The following is a 22,722-nucleotide window of genomic DNA, read 5'->3' on the forward strand; positions in this document are numbered from 1 at the left end:
CAGGGTGGGGGGTGATGCACAAGCTTCTCTTGCTCAGTTACATTAAAATGAGCGTCTGAAATACATCACACTGCTGGGATCTTCCCGGATCTTCTAGTTTTCGCTAATGATGGACGCGCTTCCAAAGGACTTCCTCAGAAGAACCCGTTGTGACAGTGCCGGTGAGTTCAAAGAGTTCAACAGAACTGATTGAGTGTGAACAGGCAACAGATGACTAGTATTGATAGCTTACAGCACAAGCTGTCAGGATAAGGAAACACTTTTTTTATGTTGATGATTTGAATTTTGGCTTGTGCATTATTTGGTTCTAGTTTGCTACCTAAAATTTGCTGGAGAACTAGCAGATATAATTATTAACATGTTTATTTCAGTCACTATGAAGCACATAGCACACGTGGTCACGGTGTAGTATGTGTAATCAAGGAAGCTGTCTCGGGGCAAAGATATCAGATATCAGAGTAAAAGGAAAAAGCAAAGAGGGCACGCAGCTGCCTCTTTACTTGTCTGAAAGCTTCCTGAGATTATATTAAGGTTGTTTTTGAACCATTCATAACAGAAGACATACAAACCAGAACATAAGGACCTTTCATTTTTAACCCAACTAAAATATACACATGAAACATTAAAAATAAACTGCAGTCCTGTCCATATACTTCACTGTTTCTATAAAGGCAAAAAAAAAAAAAAAAAATTCTTCAAAATATAACTTATTTGTAATGTACACCAGTACTCTGCTAGGATACATCTCTTTGTGAACTTGAAGGGAACATTCAGTAGAAAAATGAAAAATGAACGCAAAAGTGGCTCAGAAAATAGAATTAGTTATGAGTATTAAGTGCCACTTTCTTAAATATATTTTGTATATAGACAGTGCAATAACACTGAGGCATTTTTACAGTGAGGAATTAATTGTGACACTTGACATTTATTGTGACATTATGTGACTTTTAAAACGTGTAACTTCGTAACCTTTGGCTCTCTTGCGGTTAGAAAATAAAACGACATGAGTCTTGTGTAAGAACATTGTTTTTTGTTTGTGCTTTGTCTATGTATTTCTTTTTGCGGATGAATGTGATCGAGGCACATGTAATTCGGTATAGGGCCTACATACACATCTTATCAGAGCGTATGGACAAATAAATAACAGCATTTTTTTTTTCAACAGGCGGTCAGAGGGTTGTCGTTTTAAATGACCCATGGGTAATTTTGGTACAACACACTTTAAACTTTACGCGTTATCCACAATCAGAGCTTTTTTTCTCCATGTACGCATAATGTGACAGGCATGGGCAACTGTAGCCTATGCAATTTCCCGCAAAATCCACCCTGACAGCTTTAAAATAAAAGTAATTAATACAGGTTTAAGGTGTATTTGGGAAAAATCATGATTTTTAAAACTTCAGTCATTACATTACAGTGCATGTACATGGCTAATACATTTCTAGCCACATCTGAAGAGCAACCACTCATGCATCAGTTTTCTGCAGTTAGTGAGTGACGTCAACATCCTGTCTGCGTGCTGCACTGCATCACAGCAGCCCCACCTTAAAATATCTCTACATAAGGCTTTCTGCAGAGGAGGTGTTATTATTAAGGCCATGACATCAAATGACACATGGTGACCAGGAAACAACCTGATATTAGGCACACGCAGAATCAGACATGACCCTTAAATGCGTAAATCTGTCTGCAGTCTTGCTAATCTTATTTACCACATCCTGATCTACATTTTGAACTATAGGCCTCATTGTGCCACAGTTGGGTGATGCTAAATGGGCCATCATGGATTTGCTAAGAGCAATATTGAAATTCATTTTTAATTTGAAGATAAGTGTTTACAGTGTCTTTTAGAATATATTTTTATACTTTAATGAAGAAAAAGATCACAACTTGTAGATCAAAACCAGTATTAAGTTAGAGCTAGTTGGATGAGAAATTGAAACACACACACACACACACACACACACACACACACACACACACACACACACACACACACACACACATATATATATATATATGTGTGTGTGTGTTTCAATTATTATTATATTTTTTTATAAAATTGTATTGTTTTACTTGAGAACTTTACAAATGAAGACACTATATAATTAAGACTAACCGTGACAGTTTCGAAAATATATACAGGAACATATCTGAACATAATCTTTTAATTTTATTTAGGAATGGCTATCACTTTTCTCATGAAGCCAAAAGTGACTGGCTCAAAGCCTCCGAACTTCAGGGTTAATTAAGTCAATTACCAATGGCAGCCAGGATTCTGTCTCTCCACCATGCCAAACCTGTCTCTCCTCCCAACTGTCCCCGCCTCAGTCAGGTGACCTGAGCAGGAAAAGGGTTGATGGGAACCCAGCCATGTGTTCTTAGTTTCTAAACATACAGTCAGCAGTGCAGGGCTCAACGACATGTCCTCCGAGCAGAAGGAGCTCACACAGACACCTCTGCTCAAGATATGGGTGCCATGGATGAGCAGTTCCTTAAGCCAGAGGAGAGGCTGTAAGTGAGGAGATATCTTAATTCACCCGCCTTTCCTTTTCTTTTTTGCTATTTGCTTTTTCTCTGTCCTCAAAAATTGTTGGTGTTAAATGCTGTTAACTTCTTGTAGATGATCAACCCAGGTGTTGTGAACTTCAGCCCTGCCTGCTTCCTTTGTCTATCCTTTGTTTAATCACATAGCGTCTTGAAGCTGCACCAGCAGCAAGTTGTGTTCTTGAGAGCTCCGTTTCTTCAGTTGTGGCGATGGAATGAAAATGAATATTAAGTGCTGGAGTTGGCTTCAAGACTATCACCAATGCGATTCCTTGGTTGCTGCTGTGGGATGTTCTTTCAGTAGTTTTTATACATTCAGCCTCTTTTCGCTATCCAAGTCATATGAATAACCCTGCCGTCTCAGTACAATAATAATAATAATAATAATAATAATATGTTTATTTTTTATAGATTATTAAGGCCATGATATCAAATGACACATGGTGACCAGGAAACAACCTGATATTAGGCACATGCAGAATCAGACATGACCCTTAAATGCGTAAGTCTGTCTGCAGTCTTGCTAATCTTATTTACCACATCCTGATCAACATTTTGAACTATAGGCCTCATTGTGCCACAGTTGGGTGATGCTAAATGGGCCATCATGGATTTGCTAAGAGCAATATTGAAATTCATTTTTAATTTGAAGTGTTTACAGTGTATTTTAGATTATATTTTGAAACTTTAATGAAGAATAATAATATGTTTATTTTTATACAGATTATTAAGGCCATGATATCAAATGACACATAGTGACCAGGGAACAACGTCATATTAGGCACATGCAGAATCAGACGCCTTTCAAGAACCCAAAGTTGCATCACAAAATAATACAAACAGTTGACAGACAAAGAGACAAGCAATCTGCTTATTATAACAATCAAACAAGCAGAAAAGCAGATGGAGACAACTAATAACTACAAATAATTAACATGAGAAGTTATATAATCAAAGAAAACATCCATTTCGATAAAGTAAGCAAGTAACATAAAAAATGAAAAAGCGTAAGACAGAGAAATAGAGAGGAAAATAATGATTTACTGAGCATGGTGAATAGATGGCACAAAGATTAGGGGGCAGCTTATTCCATAGCTTAGGGCCTACAACACTAAAAGCCCGACCACCCACATTAGAGAGTTTATCAATAAACTCAAATCAATATAGAATCAACAACAATCTAATGATGATGGACAGGTTTCAGTGCAGAATTTAATGGGTTCCTGTATGTTCTTTTGATGCTGCCATAAGCTATGCCAGTCCTCTTCTTGTACCTCTTTCATGCTTCATTCAGGCTATCAAATAGATTTTATATTGACATCATCTTGTGAATGCATATAGAACACCTCAATCCTTGTGATCGAAACCTTACTCATTCTTTAAAGTCAGTGTTTTCTACTGGTCCACAGCTTCACGGCCCCAGTTTACAAACTGTCCTACAATGATTGTGATGGTTGGACTGCCGGCCAGGGGTAAGACCTACATCTCCAAAAAGTTAACCCGGTACCTAAATTGGATTGGCGTCCCAACTCAAGGTGAGTGTATGCATCAGGTAAGTGATCAGCTCTTAATTGAAAGCATTGTTTATGTTCGTAGTACGTATACAGTATAAACAGTGGGGGAAATAATTATTTGATTCTCAGCTGTAAGTTGGCCCACTTACAAAGAAATGATTTTAACGGATAGAGACAGAATATCAACCAAAAAAACAGATTATATAAAGGTTGTAAATTGATTAGCATTTGATCGAGTGAAATAAGTGTTTGATCCCCTACCAACCAGCAAGAATTCTGCCTCCCACAGATTGGTTATGTGCCCATGTGTAACACAGATTAGTCCTGTCACTTTAAGAAAGTACTCCTAATGTCAGCTCATAATGTGTATAAAAGAAACCTGTCAGAATCTGTATCTTCCATTCTATCCTCTCCACCACCATGGGCAATACCAAAGAGCTGTCAAACGTCAGGGACCAGATTGTAGACCTGGACAAGGCTGGAATGGCCTACAAGACCATCAGCAAGAAGCTTGGTGAGAAGGAGACAACTGTTGGTGCCATTATTTGGAAATGGAAGAAATACAAAATAACCATCAATCGCCCTCGGTCTGGAGCTCCATGCAAGATCTCGCCTCATGGTGTACGGATGATCATGAGAAAGGTGCGGGATCAGCCTAGAACTACACGGGAGGAGCTTGTCAATGATCTCAAGGCAGTTGGGACCACATCACCAAGCAAACAATTGGTAACACACTACGCCGCAATGGATTGAAATCCTGCTGCACCCGCAAGGTCCCCCTGCTCAAGAAGGCACATGTACAGGCCCATCTGAAATTTGCCAATAAACATTTAATGATTCAGAGAAGGCTTGGCAGAAAGTGCTGTGGTCAGATGAGACCAAAGTTTAGCTCTTTGGCATCAACTCAACTCGTCGTGTTTGGAGGAAGAGAAATGCTGACTATGACCCCAAGAACACCATCCCTACAATCAAGCACGGAGGTGGAAACATCATGCTCTGGGGCTGTTTCTCTTTTAAGGGTACAGGACGACTTCACCATATTGAGGGGCTGATGGACAAGGCCATGTACCGTCAAATCTTGTACGAGAACCTCCTTCCCTTAGCCATAACACTGAAGACGGGTGGTGGATGGGTCTTCCAGCATGACAATGACCCAAAACATACCGCCCAGGCAACAAAGTAGTGGCTCAAGAAGAAGCACATTAAGGTCTTGGAGTGATGTAGCCAGTCTCCAGACCTTAATCCTATAGAAAATCTGTGGAGGGAGCTGAAACCTCGAGTTGCAAAGCGACAGCAAAGAAACCATAAGGATTTTATGGTTGACGAAAAGCAAGATGGCGCTCGGAAAGAGAGTGTGTGTTCATGTTCATGTTCAGCTCATGTTCGAGCTGACTGCAGCATTTTCTCCGCTGGGGATTTGATCCTCCAGAGAAACCAAGCAAAAGTGATCGAAGTGCCTGTTCAGTATTACAACAACGAGAAAGCTTACGATTATCGTCAATATGGAAGATATTAAAAAAACTCTGGCCTCAATCCAACTAGAGGTCGGCAAAATCGCAATGCAACAAACGGAGATCCTGCAGCTCACGAAACAGGTGAATCTACTACAAGCTCAGGTGAGCGGCTATGAAGTTAAACTAAAGAAGAAAGACGATCAGATCAAAGAATTGGAAAAGAGACTGGATGATGTAGAGCAATATTACCGTATGGATGATCTGATTATCTCTGGATTGAAAACACGACACCGTGCCTATTCCAATGTCGCTGCGGGAAACAATGCTGATGACACAACTGCTGAGACGGAGACCCTGGAATTCCAGGTTATCCAATTCTTCGGTAGTAAGGATATTCCCATTCACAGTAATCAGATCTCGGCCTGTCATACACTCCCTCGGAATAAAAAAAATAGTCCTACCCCACCGGCAATCATAATCCGCTTTGTCAACAGAAAGGACAAGATCGTGAATGAACATCTAACGAGGAAGAACGGGAATATTGCTTATGCAGCGCGGCAACTGAAAAAGGCTAAAAAGATCAAAGCGACCTGGTCTCGGAATGGTAAAGTTTATATCCGAACGATTGGAGCAACACCAGAAGAGGAAAGAGCAGTGATGGTGAAAGAAATGGACGAACTGAACTTGTACAAATGATGATTAGAGTTGAGTCACAATATGAGCTGTGGATGTGCGGACCTACTACTTTATTTTATTTTTTTGTGTCGTTGATTGTAGACGATGATTACCCAATTCTCTGAGACAGATGGAATATTCAGTTAACTTTGGTTATTAGCCTTTTTGAAGTAGGAGGCCTTCTCAACCAGGGGACAGTCAGTTTTTATCACGTGAGTCTGTGTCGATTCTCTTGCCAGCTTAATTTCAATGGCTTCTATTGACTTGCCCATCTCTGACGATAACTCTTTTATTTTCAACCCATTTGAGCAGAACATGGACAGTTGTGGCATCTATGATAGTTTATTTAATCCTGATGTAAATCAACCTAATTTAAACTTATTAAAACTGTCTTGTAACTATTACTCTGAAGGGCAAGTAAACTCACTGCATCAAACCATAAACTTTTCTAAAATATCTTTTCTCTACTTTCCACTGGAATATTCGTAGTATGTCTAAAAATCATGACGAATTGAGAACTTTCCTGTCTACCTTAAGTTTTTCCTTCTCAGTCTTGGCCTTTTCTGAGACTTGGCTGACTGATGATGTATTTACTTTATTCCCCCTACCTAATTATGTATCATTTCATTCTTGTAGAAAAAAACAAAAGAGGAGGGGGTGTCTCTCTATATGTTTTGGATTCCTTTGATGCTGGTGCTAGAGATGATCTTAGTGCAGAATTTGACACCACTAACACAGAGTCTATATTTATTGAAATTCCATCTTGTCAGCAATTCAATGGAAAGAGCATTCTGATCGGATGCATCTATAGACCACCAGATTCAGACCATAACACATTTATTGATGCACTTCAATCAACACTTGAGTTAATAACCAAAGAAAGCAAATTATGTTTTTTACTCGGTGACTACAATATTAATTTACTCAAATGTGATTTAACACAAACAGTTGATTTCTTAAATGCACTCCATTCTTTTAATTTTTTCCCTCTTATTACTAAACCTTCCAGAATCACCTCCTCATCTGCTGCTCTCATTGATAATATTTTGTTTAATTCTTATAACTTTGAGGTCACTTCAGGCCTCCTGATGTGTGATGTCTCTGACCACTTTCCTGTCTTCCAGTTTATCCAATCCCGCCATCTAATGTCTAGCTATCCTAAGAATGGGACAAATAAATATCGTAAATTCTCTAGAAACAGCATTGATCATTTTAAGTCTGCCATTGGCAATATCATATGGGATGAGGTACTTGTGTCACAAGACGTTAACAGTGCATACAGCTTATTCTTAAAGGAGAACTCCGGTCAATTTTAACATTGAGCTCATTTTTTTGTACATTTGGAGTGCTGTCAATACAGAGAACAACGACAAAAATCGGTGTTGCCTACACCGTGTTATCCTCTTTTTAAAATTTGCACCCTGTTGACTTCAATGGGGCAAGTTTTAAACCTGCTTTAAACCTGGGTCAATCTGACTGCAGTAGATGTGAAAGATATGAATAAAAATGATATTTATTTAGCCAGCGCTCATACCTGTATTTACATCCTGTTTTCGGTCGAAGTCCATAGTAATCAATTGTCGAGTTCACGCGCATTGGTTTAGTACCTATGATCACGCGCGTGAACTCGACAATCGATTACTATGGACTTCGACCGAAAACAGGATGTAAATACAAGTATGTGCGCTGGCTGAATAAACATCATTTTTATTCATATCTTTCACATCTACTGCAGTCAGATTCACCGTGTTTACTCTGAAGGAATCACTCACATGACCTGTGCACTTGTAATGACACATCAAGGATGTTAAGAGGCTAAAAGCAGGTTTAAAACTTGCCCCATTGAAGTCAACAGGGTGCAAATTTTAAAAAGAGGATAACACGGTGTAGGCAACACCGATTTTTGTCGTTGTTCTCTGTATTGACAGCACTCCAAATGTACAAAAAAATGAGCTCAATGTTAAAATTGACCGGAGTTCTCCTTTAAAGTCTTTTAATAAGGCCTTAGATTTATCATTTCCGTTGATGAGTACAAAATCCAGAAATAAATACTCTAAGGGGAAGCCGTGGATATCTGATGAACTAAAAAAGCTTTCCCGGAAAAAAAAAAAACTTTATAGGAGGTCTATTTTTAACCCTTCCTCAATTAATACTGAAACTTATAAGAAATGTAAAAACCACTTCACATCTTTAGTAAGAAAAGCAAAGAAAGCATATTATTCAAATCAATTTGCACAAGCTTCTAAAAACATTAAGACAACATGGCACCTCATTAATCACTTACTGAACCGTACTAAATCCCCATTTACCGCCCCTGTAGTAATGAACAGTAAGAAGGGGGTTCTCTCCAACCCTGTTGATATTGCTAATGGCTTTAATGATTTTTTTTATATCGGTTGGTTCTGAACTAGCATCTAGCATTAATGGCTCGGATATACACCCCTGTTCTTTAATCAAAGGTCAGTATCCTCCATTCCATAATTTTGACCCACCAACTGTTCAAGAGGTTCATAATATTATTTTATCACTTAAAAATGCAGCCCATGGTCATGATGGCATTAAAAGTGTTCTTATTAAAGAGACAATTGACTATATCATTAAACCTCTCACTCATATTCTCTCACTGTCTCTTAAAACTGGAATTGTCCCTCGGGATTTGAAAGTTGCTAGAGCTATACCAATTTTCAAGACCGGTGACTCCAAGGAATTTGGTAATTATGGCCCATATTAAATTCTCCCGTGTATATCGAAAATCTTGGAAAGACCTGTCTTTTCTAGATTATTTAATCACTTGGATGCCAATAATATTTTATACAAACATCAATATGGTTTTCGGAAGCGACACTCTACTGAGCATGCCCTCATTCAACTTGTGAATTATATTTCTTCAGCTCTTGACAATAAAAAATTTGCTCTTGGAGTCTTCCTGGACCTGAGTAAGGCATTCGATACGGTCATCACAATATTTTGATTGCCAAACTTAGCAGATACAGAGTGGAGGATGCTGCCTTGAGATGGTTTAGAAGCTACAGCTAACAGAGAGCAATATGTAGATCTGGAAGGCTATACCTCCATGAAGTCACAAATTATGATTGGTGTCCCTCAAGGATCAATTTTGGGGCCTCTTCTATTTTTAATTTATATTAATGACATGGCCACGACTTGTACCAAACTCCTCCCAGTACTATTTGCAGATGATACAAATCTTGTAGCTTCTCACCAAGACTTTAATATTTTAATCAAAACGGTCAATGAGGAACTATCTTCCATTGTGGAATGGTTTCAATGGAACAAACTTACCCTCAATATAAAAAAATGCAACTTTATGATATTTTGTAATACTAACAAACATTACCCTATAGAATTATCTAAAATCTTTATTAATAACACTCAAATCGAATTGGTTCAGCATACCAAATTTTTGGGAGTCATTATAGATAGTGGTCTTAAATGGTCTAACCATATCAACTTCGTATCTAAGAGGTCAGCTAAAATGCTGGGTATATTGAGGAGGGTTTGTCCTTTAGTTCACTCCTCAGCTTTTTTAACCTTATATTATAGTTTTTTGTTCCCATTCATTAATTATTGCAACATTGTCTGGGCAGCTACCTATCCTACTTACCTGAAGAAATTAATAGTCATACAGAAGAAATATCTTAGATTTATTTCTCATTCAAATAGATATGCACCCTCGGCACCCCTTAATAAAAAATTCAAAGTTCTCCCTATTGATAAGGTAAATATTTATCAAACATGTCTATTTATGCATAAGTTTATATATAGGAAACAAGATCTTCCAGACTCCTTTCAGAATTTGTTTATCCCCATCTCACATGTACACTCATTTCAAACTAGACACAGCAATAATACTTTACTCTTACCTTACACACAAACTGCAAGACATCAATTTAATATTTATTTTAGAGGTCCTAAGCTCTGGAGTGATTTAAGTCCATCGTTGCGATCAATGTCCTCTTATTCTGCTTTCAAAAAGCATTTGAAGAGACTACTATTGCCAGCCTGACGCCTTTATGTATTCCTTCTAGGTATTGCTTGCTCTTTCTGCATTTTTACCTAGATTGATCATCTTTTATGTTATTGAATTGTTGTTCTGTATTGTTTTTTTTCTTTTTTTCTGGTTATGCTCTTGCTTTGTTTCGTTTGTTGTTTGTTTTTTTATTTTTGTTTTTTTGAGTGTTTAGTCTGCATGTCTCATGAGTTAATATGAGCAGGAGTGGAACTCTGTACAAGCCTAGAGTGGCTTCGTTCCCTCCTTGCATAGTTTTGTACTTGTACTAAACGTGCTAAACAAATAAACTAAATTTTGAGAGGATCTGTAAAGAGGAATGGACCAAAATCCCTCCTGAGATGTGCGCAAACCTGATGACCAACTACAAGAAACGTCTTACCTCTGAGCTTGCCAACAAAGGTTTCTCCACAAGTACTAAGGCATGTTTTGCTTGGGGATCAATACTTATTTCACTCACTGAAATGCAAATAAATGTATAACTTATATATAATGTGTTTTTGGTTGATATTCTGTCTCTATCCGTTAAAATAAACCTGCCATAAAAATTCTAGACCCTTAATTTCTTTGGAAGTGCCAAAATCACTTTGAACTTACAAAATCAGCAGGGGATCAAATGATTATTTCCCCCACTGTAGATATACAGTATATTAAAATAATAATCTTAATTGTACTCTCAATGGCAAGCATTGTTTGTTAATTATTAAATTATTTGCTGATATAATGTTTAGCATTATTTTGATTTAATAAACACATAGTGTGTGTGTTTACATATAAATAGTTTGCTAACAAACTATTTTTATTGTTCTGTTGTATGCAAAGTCTTTAATTTAGGTCAGTATCGAAGAGAGGCTGTGCAGACATACAAGAACTATGAATTTTTTCGTCCTGACAATGAGGAGGCCATGAAAATCCGCAGGTAAAATACATTTAAGATGGCTATATATAACTTCTAAATATGTTTGAACTCAATGTGAGAACTGAATTTGTCTTTTGTAACTGTATTTCCATCATGTGTTCAGAGCCTGTGCCTCAAGTGCTATGAGGGACATTGCCAATTACTTTGCTAAGGAGCAGGGACAAGTAGCAGTGAGTCAAGAATGTAATGGATAACAGTTATGCTGCCTGTCCAAGCTATTAATAACCCAGTAAAATTAAGATTATTATTACTGGATTAGTTTGGAATTCTTCACAGTTATTAAGGGGGTCAACAAATTCTTAAAATGTAAATCAATCTCTGACAAATACTCTTCACAGGTATTTGATGCTACCAATACCACGAGGGAGAGAAGAGGCATCATCATCAGTTTTGCAAAGGACAAGGGCTACAAGGCAGGTGCAGCAGGGTTTTACTTTTATTCAACAGTCTGCTTTATTAAAGTCTCCCTCTTCTGCACATTGTATTCAGTGTGGTGATTTGTGGGATGTTACCTCAAAATGGTAGCTTTCCAAGATATTTAATAAAGATTTTTTTATAAATTAAGGTATTTGTTAATGTAAAATGCTTAAACCAGAGCCATTGCCCAAGGAGGAGCCTCATAGATAAAAATGTGACAGGATCCTGATGGGGAGACGAGTCCATTCTGTTTGAATAGAAGTCAATGAAGTAGATGTCTCAGTAGTGTACGCTGAATAAACCATTTAATTGTGCTAACAGCTTTTTGTCACATAAACCGACTGCCTGTCCACTAATCTTAAACATTGTTTATATTAAATATTAATTCTGGAGTGAGCTATATTTGGATTACTGAAAATAGCTGTTTTATAAGCGAGGCCATGGATGGTTTCGCGTCAGGGATGATTTGTTTCACCACATATTCAGTTCCATCGTATCGGTGATCGACAGGCGTAAATCTGACTCTTTTTTTTTTGTCTTGAAAGCAGTTTATTGACATGAAAGAATAAAGCATTTTGAAAACAGTTAAACTACTGTCACACTTTAATATTTTGTAAAACTGTCATTTTTAGCAACCAACATTTCATAAGAAATGTTTATCTCCAGGTGTTTTTCATTGAGTCGATTTGTGACGACCCTGAAATCATTGAGGCAAATATAATGGTAAGATTGTTTTATTAAACCATTTATAATGTGAAACTATTAAAAATGTTTTAAGTAGCATAACATTATTATTTGCTTGTTTGTTTCATTTGATGTATTATGACAGCAAGTAAAATTAAGCAGCCCGGATTATGAAAACTACGACAAAGAGGAAGCACTGGTGGACTTCCTGAAACGTATTGATTGCTACAAAATGTCCTATGTCTCCCTGGATGAGGAAAAGGACAGGTATACTGCTGCCAAAGTCTCTAATTTATTATGATGTTATTGTACATAACTTCCAACTATTACATGCGATATATAATTACAAATATTTCTTATTTTACTGACTTAACTCCTTTAAACTTCCTCCCCTCTGTTTCATAGGCACCTCTCCTTCATTAAGATCTTTAATGTGGGATCCAGATACCTCGTAAACCGGGTCCAGGATCACATGCAGAGTCGTATTGTGTATTACCTCATGAACATCCACGTCACTCCACGATCCATCTATCTGAGCCGCCATGGAGAAAGTGAGCTCAACCTGCTGGGACGAATCGGTGGAGACTCAGGTCTCTCCTCACAGGGCCTAAAGGTGATTTAGACATAAAATCTCAGTTTACACCTCAAAGTGTCAAAGCGTACCAATGTTAATGGTAAACTGTTACGTCCACATTAACCACATTTTTGTTTCGAAATGCCACACTAGCAAATTTGCTTTTCCACACTGAAACGTCTAAAACTCTTAAATCACCGTACTGTGCATGTGTAAGGGTGGGACATCTTGTCACCTGGCTGTCACTCACATGAAATCAATTCCCAGTGGACAAAATCAAGTCCCGCCCTAAATTTTTTTTTGTTCAAGAAGTCGTTTTACTCTGATAAAGGAAAGTACAGACTATCGCAACTTCTCCTGTAGACTGTAAATATTTTACTTCTAGCATAAAAAGCCATGTATTTCTGTGACTTGATTCGAACCTTCCTTAAAACACAAAGATGTTTGCATCTATCTGGTTGCTCAGTATGCTAGGGCCCTCTCCGAGTTCATCAGGGGTCAATCCATCAAGGACCTGAAGGTTTGGACCAGCCACATGAGAAGGACCATACAGACAGCAGAGGGACTGGGCGTCCCGTATGAACAGTGGAAGGCGTTGAATGAAATCGATGCGGTAAGCTAGTCGTGCTCTGAATTAAAGTTGTATGCACAATTGCACATGAAATGCATATGTAACAGAGTTAAATCTGGACATTTTAAGGGTGTATGTGAGGAGATGACGTACGAGGAAATTCAGGCAACCCATCCAGAAGAGTTTGCCTTAAGAGACCAGGACAAGTACCGCTACCGATATCCAAAGGGTGAAGTGAGTTCTGTCCACAACAAAAATGAGTTTGTATGTGGAAATATATAGGGAAAAATGCCATTTTCTGTGTTCTGCAGTCATATGAAGACCTGGTGCACCGTCTGGAGCCAGTCATAATGGAGCTTGAGAGACAAGAGAATGTGCTGGTCATCTGCCACCAGGCAGTCATGCGTTGTCTACTGGCCTACTTTCTGGACAAAAGTGCAGGTCTAAACCAAAAGCAACCGGCCACTGCTATCACAGACTATGAAACGCAAGTGGTCACTTTGATAGCATCATCTGTGCCAATTATACATCTCTGATTTCTCCACAGATGATCTACCATATCTAAAGTGTCCTCTGCATACTGTTCTCAAACTGACTCCATTAGCTTATGGTGAGTCGGTATAGCTGTGAGTTTATTTCAAACATAATTTGGTGTCCTGTTATGTGTTAAAGGTGTGGTGTTACCACATGATTTTCCCTCATTACAAATGACTTAAATTATTCTGTGCCCTATTCATGGAAAGTGCTGCACATACTTTTGAGCAATAAATACTGTCATGTGTTCTTTTATGCCCTCCTTGCAGGATGCAAAGTGGAATCCTTCTATTTGAACATCCAAGCAGTGAACACTCACAGGGACAAACCCACAGTAAGTCATGAAACCCTATGGAACGATGATTTTTAAACTCTGATGAGTGTCTAAAAGGGATTTCTTGTTTGCATTCCAGGATGTGAATATCGCAAGAAAGCCTGAAGAAGCACTCCGGACTGTACCTGAACATCTATAATCATAAAAAAACAAAAAACAATTAACCTACAGTACACATGTATAGATTGTGTAAATGGATAGCAAGGTTGGAGGAAGAATATAAAAAAGGACAGAAGCATGTATTTTCATTAAGATTATCAAGACAGTTTGGTCCAAAAATCTGAGACCACATCTTGGAATGTTTTATTTATTTATTTTTTTATAGGAAAGCTAAAAGGAAGACACTATGAAATGTATTTTTTCCCAACTCTTTAAATGAACTCTTTAAACTCCTTTAAATTATGCTGATCATATATGTTGTTTAAATTAGAAAATAAATAAAAACATATTTTTTGCGTTTTCACTAGTGGTCTTGGACTTTTGAATCCTACTTTAGTTTTTCAAACTAAACTTTACAAATCAAGTATTTTGGTATTTTGTTGATAAGATGGTGGCATAATGTTACAAGTTGAAATATATATCGCAACTAAAGAGTGAATTATTTTTACCTTTTCTTATTTTAAAATGTTTAGAAGTTCAGTTAGTTACTAGTACCATGGACAGCAACCAAACAAATAAATCTATATTAGTCATCACAAAGAGCAGTCTCAAGACACTTTACTCCTCACACTTCATAATTTATTAGTATGTCCATGAGAGCCTCTCCAAAAGTGTATTCCAGCCTAACTGAGATTTCTATAGTAAAAATGCAGTAGGCCTATTACATAAAATATAGCGACAGTAATGTGGTTTAGAAAAATTATTTAACGGCTGGAAAGCTGGCAAACATTTTTAGAACTGTAGGCATTCACGGGTTAATGTTTTGTTGGTTTTTGTACCCCCCAAAACCGTGGCGAAATTTCCAGTATGTACACGTGAAAAGAGCTACCCTTGAAACCCACAAATACCTGTGCATGATCGAAACACATTTGTCATTACAACCAAGGTATTTATTCAGTCTAAATGAGCATCCATCTCTCTCATGGCATTATCGTGGGTTCAATATCATTTTTAGGATCTCTTTGGAAGGGAGGGGGCAATACTACCCCTTTTATAAACAACTGTGTGCCGTAAAATGTGAAGTCAGTGGAAGACCTTACGCACTCGTCTTACGAGCAAAACAGTGGTTTTGGTTTTCCCACATAAACTGAAAGCATGGATGTTAAATTGGATTTGACTGTCCACGCAGTTGTTTTCATCCTACTTACTGTTGTTTCTTTTGGATGTGGGCACGCGGGCGCGCACTCAGTCCCTCTCCAGGTATGTGTACTTGGTAATAAAACTATTATTCATATTTTTGCACTTGGTAGTTACTTTTCTCATTGTTCTGTGACATTTCCTCTGAAAAGTAAAAGAGTAAAACGTGAAGTTTTGTTTTGAGTGACCGATTCTATTTTGTGCTACACTGAAAGTGCTCCTCGTCACATAATTACGCGCGAAAACATCTGAGGAATTTCGGTTCAAGTGGAATGTTATTTCATTCTATAAATAGAGTTTATTTATATTTAAATAATAATTTTATTTTTTGCATCTAGATAATGTCTTACGAAATCAAACGAGAGGCAGGTAAATAAAATGTCTTTTGGAAATCATAATAGTCTAATTATTCCGAGCTGCAGTGTTTTCTAAAAGATGTAGTTTATATTTTGCGTTATTTGGATTCTTGAAGTTGTAATAAAGATTCCCTATGTGAAAAAAAACCCAAGTATAATTCTGTATGAATGTTTTATGGATTCATTCCGAGTCAAATAAGGAAAGCAGAAAGATAAGGGAGGATATCATGAAGGTGTTGCCCTATACATTTTCTGCATTCACATATTATGCAAATTCTTGCATTTATTTAACATAATTTTATGTCATGATTACTTAGCAGCTCTTTTATTAGCGTGAATTCAGGTTGATTGCAACACTTTTCCTCAGTCATCTCAATGGCAAAAAGTGTCAACCTGAATTCACCCCTATTATAAAATGTGATGTAATATCGTCACAGTGGTTTCATTTAAAGCGTGTACTGGAAACTCATAGTAGCAGAGACACATTTTCTTTCCTATATTTAGCATTTTGTTTATATTTGCAGCAATCTCCAGGAGATGTGGTAATAAATTGGCACAGCAGGGAATTGTGTCTAAAGTTAACATGTAAAATCCTCCAGTGGCCTTGTGTGTACAGTATTTTAGTTCAATTTCCACCCCTTTCATGAATGACTTTGATTCAGTCTATTTCAATGTAAGATCAAGACCAAACCACTGGCATCTGAGAATACTGACAGTATTTCAAACTATTTCTTCATTTATGCCTCTGCCCTCAAAGGAAAATTTATGGTTGGTAATTTAAGTTAATCAAGTTTACCAAGTTTATATGGATACTTACAGCTAAGTTGCACTAAGGAATTAGTAAGAACAAACACAGATTTGTGGGTTTTTGGGGTCTTTATAACGCCTAGCTGGAAATAATTCTTCATTGAGAATACTTTTCGTGGCATACTTTTACTAAATACAGCTGTATACATTGCACTGTAGTCAAAAGATATCAAGAAAAAATCTATAAGCCTAACATGCTACTTGTATTTATTTCTTTTTTGTTCAGAGACCGAGACGTCAGACCTCAGCAGCAAAACCAGCAGTAAGTATGACAGTAAAAGCTATACTAAACTGTAAATATTAAGATAAATGCCTCTGTTATTGTTTTACTTGGGTTTATTGTGAAATTCCATAAATCACCAAATAGTGTTCTAGCCTTTTGACCCATGAGTTCCTTTTCATTTTAGAAACCAAGAAACCAAATGTTTATTCCTGTAAAATACACAAAAATGAGTTAGAAGCAATATGACCAGAACAATCCAAATCTGTCACTGGACACAGAGTGCAAAGTGTTTAAAGTGTTTAAGTTTAATTAATTAATTTATTTATTTTTACAAGACATTCTGTAATCTTAAAATTGTACTTCCAGAAGCTCAAATTTGGGATATATTTTAGTCTTAACTGGTCTTCATTTGTATCATCTTGCTCTAATTATTTTAATACCTGATTGTGTCACAATCTTGCCTATAAATTTACAATTATATACAAAGCTTCTTGTAGCGCTATGCTGTATGCAGTGTTCAGATTGGCTTTTCTGTTGCCAGACCAATGTGGTCTGAATCAGGTTCAAGTAAACAGATCAAGATGTTCTATATACTGAGCTCTGACATCAGTTCAAAAGTCCTGGGAAATCAACAGTAACACGCTAATCATACAAATTGTTTGATAAAGCAATGTCGTTTTAAAATTGGTGTCTTATGTCAGATATCCCCGGGCAACTTTAAAATATTCATGTTCATGTGTATAAAAGGTGTGACAACTAGCCCTGTTTTCCCCTACTTTGTGTATAATGTGACTTGGCATATTAATGTATCATGTTTTGGTCTTGGTTGTGCCCTTAGCTCAAGGTGACGGATTACCACGTGCAATGTTCTGTAGTGTCTCGCTATGCTGCAACCACAGTGGAGAGCACCGTGTGGAACCAGCTCAACATCACTAAGGAGGCGGCCTTTGAGGTGGATTTGTCCTCTTCTGCATTCATCTCCAACTTTACCATGTGAGTCACAAATTACACCACATTTCTTTCTGTTATTCTGGCTTTCAAATTGGTTTAAAATTCAACTGGATATTGCAATTAAATTGAGTATCATTTGGCTTAAGCTGGAAGTGTTCCCTGAATAGACACAGCAGGGTTGTACTTGTGCTAATGATCTGTTCATGTGGAAAGAAGTGCTTTGTGACCAAAAGGGAAAATATTTTGATGCTCAGATCTACAGAAATAATTAAAAGATTACCACAGTTAAAAGTGAAAGTTCATAATTTACTCGACTTCCACATGTCATTTCAATAATGACTTCCTTTCTTCTGTTGAACACACACAAAGACATTTTGCTCTTTTCCATGCAGTTACATGAATGGGAACTTGCAAGCTGTAAAAAGGATACAAAAGCACCATGAAATTATCACAAAAATTACACATTATTTTCAAGTCTTTTAAAGCCGTGCTTGTGTGACAAATGCACTTATATTTGCATAAAAAATCCCAATATCCGGCCTCCTTGGCACATTCACGAGTGAAGTTGGATTTTTTCAATGAATCAGCTGATGGCGGTTCTTGAGTTAAGATCTAACTTAAGTGTAAGATATCAAGTGACTGGCGACATAAAATTGGTCTGATTGATGTTTTATTAACAAAGTTCGGGAGGAGCTCATCCAGTCCACTCAATAAGCATCAGGAGGTATATATACAGCAGACTTACCTCTGTTCTATGACAGTTGTCCAGCATCCCTTCCACCACCCCATCTCCTCACTTCTAACTATACCTATCCCAACCTGGGATGGAGTACTCTGGGTTCGGGCCAAATACGAGCTTGGAGCCCTCCCCTCGGACAGTACGTCAAATACGCATAACCTTTACGCTATTTAATTATATGTAAATGTGAACTGGTGAAAAAAAGCTTTTGATGTCTTCTAAAGACTTGAAATATAGTCATATTGATATGATACAAGTGGTCCACAAAAATGATAATTCTGTCTTCATTGCACTCTCTTGTTGTTCCAAACCAGTATAAGCTTCAAAAAGATGCAAAAGCACCTTAAAGTATCGTATGGTGCTTTTGCATCCTTTTTTGTAGAGGACTTTTGTTATAAAACTTCTATGAGAGACATTGTAAAGAAGTCATATTTGCTCACCAGATATGAGTGAGTTATGTAAACCCCTTTTCCAAAAATGAATGCTAAATATAAATATATTCCCACAAATAAGGCTCCATAACAGCTTGATAAAGCACACAGTGGTTGGATTTGGAAGCTAACATGGGTCAAAAGTAAAGAACGTTCAGGCCAGATGAATAGCAGGCTTTGTCAAGAAAACTCAGAGAGCTAATAGAGAAAATGACGAGCACTGGCTCTGTTCACTCTCTCTTTTACCCAGCAGAGTTTACCAAGGCACATGGCCAAAGTACACACGCTCACACATTTACGTGTACATAAATACACACACATGCATGAAGAATGCACACATGTATCCATCAACAAAGCAGGGTTTCAAGTTTCAATGTACATTACAGATGTATACACATGCTGAAGGTATCACGGTCTTTTGTACAAACAAAAACAGACAGGCACTTCCACCAGGCTCTGTACTTTTTCAAATAGCTGCCGCAAATGTGTTTCTTTAGAGCAGTAGTGTTTGTTAAACTGTGACTGAGAGCTCTGTTCACAGTGTCACATGCAGTGATCCCAGACCTCTCAGTGCCACACATGCATACAGGCGCCTCATTTTCCACTGTGCCTTAAACTGTCCATTCACCCTGCTCTTATTCAAACAAGCTCTTTTTCAAGGCTGTTGGTTTATTTTGGTTGGTTCTTGTTGATTTTTATTTAAATATATTTGCTGACCCTACGTTAGTATTTTCTCTCCTTGACCCTCATGTAAAGACACAAAGAGAGTATGGATCGCTTCGTGTGGGCGTTTTTGCAGGGGAAATGCTCCTGCTCTGAGAGCTGAGGGGATTGAAATGGCTATGATTGAGGGAAATGACATTTTCTGCTAACCTCTTTTTCAATGTCACTAGCTGTTTGGTTTGACAGCCTGTTTCTGCATTTTTTTGTGAGAGAAAGTTTAAAATAAGAAATAGAGTTATTGTGAGTGTGAGATAGAAGTCGCAATTATGAGAACATTTTGTAGTTAACAGAAATAGTCACAGTTGTGAGATGTAAAGTCACATTTTGAGATGGTCGCAATTGCCTATCACAAAGGTGAGATATAAGATCATAATGTGAGCAAATGTAAGATATAAGTCACAGCAATGAGGAAAAAGTCATAATTGCAAGAATGAAGACGCAATATTTATATTGTCACAATTATGATAAAATTACATTTTCAGATATAGCCACAAATGCAATAGATAATCAAACCTATGCAAATAAAGTCACAACTTTTAGATATGAAGTCACATTGTGAGTCAAATAAATTAAAATAATGAGAAACTGCTTTTTTGAGAAACTCTGAGGTATGTTTTAAATTTGATGTTTGATCCAGTGAAAATTGGTTTTGCCATCAACCAACAGCATATTACAACTATATGAACTAGACTGGCCTGTATGATCTTTATCAAACAAAATATTTATGCTTTCTGCACTGATTTGTCTTTTGTTTATTCCTAGAACCTCAAATGGTAAGGTATATGTGGCTCAGGTGAAGAGGAGAACTGATGCCAGGAAGATCTATGATACCGCTAAGAAGCAGGGGAAAACGGCAGGACTTGTTGCTACAAAGTCAGTGTTAAATACCTTCTCCACTGGGACTTGCATTTGGCAGAATCCCAGTGTGCAGGCATTTACTAAAAAATGCAATAGGTCACATTTCATTTACCTTTCGGGTTTGCCCCTACAGACATGCTGTTTTAGAAATGGATGTGTTGAGAAAATCTCTCAAATTGTTCTTATAAAGTTGTTGCAGATGTTTTAAACTATAGATCTTTTTTGTTGGATCATCCTTAAAGTAAATAGAAATCAAAATAATTTATTTGGAGGAAGAGTTATCTCAGGACACAAGGACAAACACTTTATTTATCTGATTAACTTATATTGTATTCCAAAGGGAACGCGAGATAGAGAAGTTCCGTGTAGCAGTTAACGTGCCTCCTGGGACTCGCGTGTCCTTCTCACTGTCTTATGAGGAGCTGTTATCACGACGGCTTGGCCGATATGAGCTCTCTCTGGGTCTACGACCTGGTCAACCCGTGCAGAACATCTCCTTGGATGTCAGCATATCAGAGAGGACTGGCATCAGCTTCATCAGAGCTCTGCCACTACGAACTAGCCGACTGCTCACAAACAGTGTTCAAGGTACTGTTAAAGAAAGCACTTTTGTGACGTCAACCCAATGCTTCAGACCAACAAATCTCAAAGATATGGTTTCTCTTCTTCTCACTGTTCTTTTAGCAGATGCAGAACCTCCTCCTTCAACTAAGGTCGAGCAGAATCCTCACTGCGCACATGTGCGTTACACTCCCACCGTACAGCAACAGAGGAACATCTCTCCCAGCGGTCTCAATGCAGACTTCGTCATTCAGTATGACGTGGAGCTCAAAGACCCCATGGGGGACATCCAGGTCTTCACACTAACCTACTTGATTGTTGGTATCAGAATAGCAGTGGTCTCCATGTAGCATCATGATGTTGTTATTTGTTTTTTTTTCTCCAGGTGGATGATGGCTACTTTGTTCACTACTTTGCACCTCGAGGACTTCCTGTAGTTCCTAAAGATGTCATCTTTGTCATTGACATCAGCGGCTCAATGATTGGCACAAAAATTAAGCAGGTACCACCTCAGCCACCTCAAAACCACAACTTGTCGAGAGTGAGATGAAGAACGCTGATGTATTTCTCCATTGTGTTTTATATCAGACTAAGGCAGCCATGACCACCATACTGAGTGACCTGCGTGAAGGAGATTACTTCAATCTCATCACTTTCTCCGATAAGGTCTACATCTGGAAGAAAGGACGCACTGTGCGGGCCACACGGCAGAATGTGCGGGATGCCAAGGAATTTGTCAGGAAGATAATCGCAGAGGGCTGTAAGTGTGTTCTTTGTATCTTAAGAAAATTATATATATATATATATATATATATATATATATATATATATATATATATATATTCAGTGATTCAGTAACCACGGATTCATGTGAAGGATTCGTCTGGCTGATTCAAACCATTTCCTCGTAACTCTTTTTGAACAATTCATCAAGGATTCCTTGACAAGGAACAAGCTTATTACAGTTATTTGCTCGTGGATCATATGTTTCCTACACTAGTTTTTTTTTTTTTTGTCTGCAACAGAGTAGAAAGAGACATGTCTTTGCCATTATTTTGTGGTACACTTTGTTTTATCTCATCACAATCAGTTTGGACTAGAAAGTCTGATTCACAATAAGATTTATTTTGCTGTGAAGCTGGAGATTAAACAGCTACAGAGAAGATTTAGTAGTGCAGGAAATTCTGTAATGAACTCTCTTTTTTTCTTTAAACTAGGGACAAACATCAATTCAGCTCTACTGTCTGCGGCCCAGCTGCTAAACCCTTCTTTACCCAATGGTAAAGCACCTTCATCTCACCGTGTCCCCATGATCATCTTTCTGACTGATGGAGAAGCCACTATTGGGGAGACAGAACCAGATGCGATTCTACGTAATGCACAAAATGCTTTGGGTTTAGCTTCGTTATTTGGTCTGGCCTTTGGAGATGATGCTGATTTTCCAATGTTGAGAAGGCTGGCATTGGAGAATCGGGGTGTGGCTCGGATGGTAATTTTCCTTTAAGTACAAGTTGACCTATACACAAC

At 37.7% G+C, this 22,722-nt stretch overlaps 2 protein-coding genes across 4 annotated transcripts in view; both read left to right on the forward strand.

Moving 5' to 3' along the window:
- Positions 1–15,643, forward strand: pfkfb1 (6-phosphofructo-2-kinase/fructose-2,6-biphosphatase 1). 2 transcript variants are annotated; one of them, XM_079848963.1, is made up of 14 exons: positions 1–161; positions 3,957–4,082; positions 11,040–11,136; positions 11,240–11,306; positions 11,475–11,549; positions 12,220–12,276; positions 12,383–12,504; positions 12,643–12,850; positions 13,278–13,424; positions 13,512–13,616; positions 13,694–13,823; positions 13,930–13,992; positions 14,186–14,250; positions 14,330–15,643. In XM_079848963.1, exons 1-14 carry the CDS (start codon positions 107–109, stop codon positions 14,387–14,389), a joined length of 1,377 nt encoding a protein of 458 aa, XP_079705089.1. In that variant the 5' UTR covers positions 1–106; the 3' UTR covers positions 14,390–15,643. The 2 variants fall into 2 exon arrangements, with proteins under 2 accessions (XP_079705089.1, XP_079705088.1); XM_079848962.1 differs by lacking the exon at positions 1–161 and adding an exon at positions 2,383–2,514.
- Positions 15,485–22,722, forward strand: part of itih6 (inter-alpha-trypsin inhibitor heavy chain family member 6) — a 12,867-nt gene continuing 5,629 nt past the window's right edge. The window contains exons 1-9 of one of the 2 annotated variants that reach the window (XM_079848960.1): positions 15,485–15,609; positions 16,936–16,971; positions 17,771–17,925; positions 20,539–20,649; positions 20,975–21,222; positions 21,319–21,488; positions 21,581–21,697; positions 21,784–21,955; positions 22,413–22,684. In XM_079848960.1, the coding sequence (XP_079705086.1) occupies positions 15,505–15,609; positions 16,936–16,971; positions 17,771–17,925; positions 20,539–20,649; positions 20,975–21,222; positions 21,319–21,488; positions 21,581–21,697; positions 21,784–21,955; positions 22,413–22,684 (1,386 nt within the window). In that variant the 5' untranslated portion in view covers positions 15,485–15,504. The remainder of the gene's footprint in view (positions 15,610–16,935; positions 16,972–17,770; positions 17,926–20,538; positions 20,650–20,974; positions 21,223–21,318; positions 21,489–21,580; positions 21,698–21,783; positions 21,956–22,412; positions 22,685–22,722) is intronic. The other variant, XM_079848961.1, reaches the window with a different exon arrangement.

Source organism: Squalius cephalus (genome assembly GCF_949319135.1).
Source record: "Squalius cephalus genome assembly, chromosome: 18".
Classification (NCBI taxonomy): Eukaryota; Metazoa; Chordata; class Actinopteri; order Cypriniformes; family Leuciscidae; genus Squalius; species Squalius cephalus.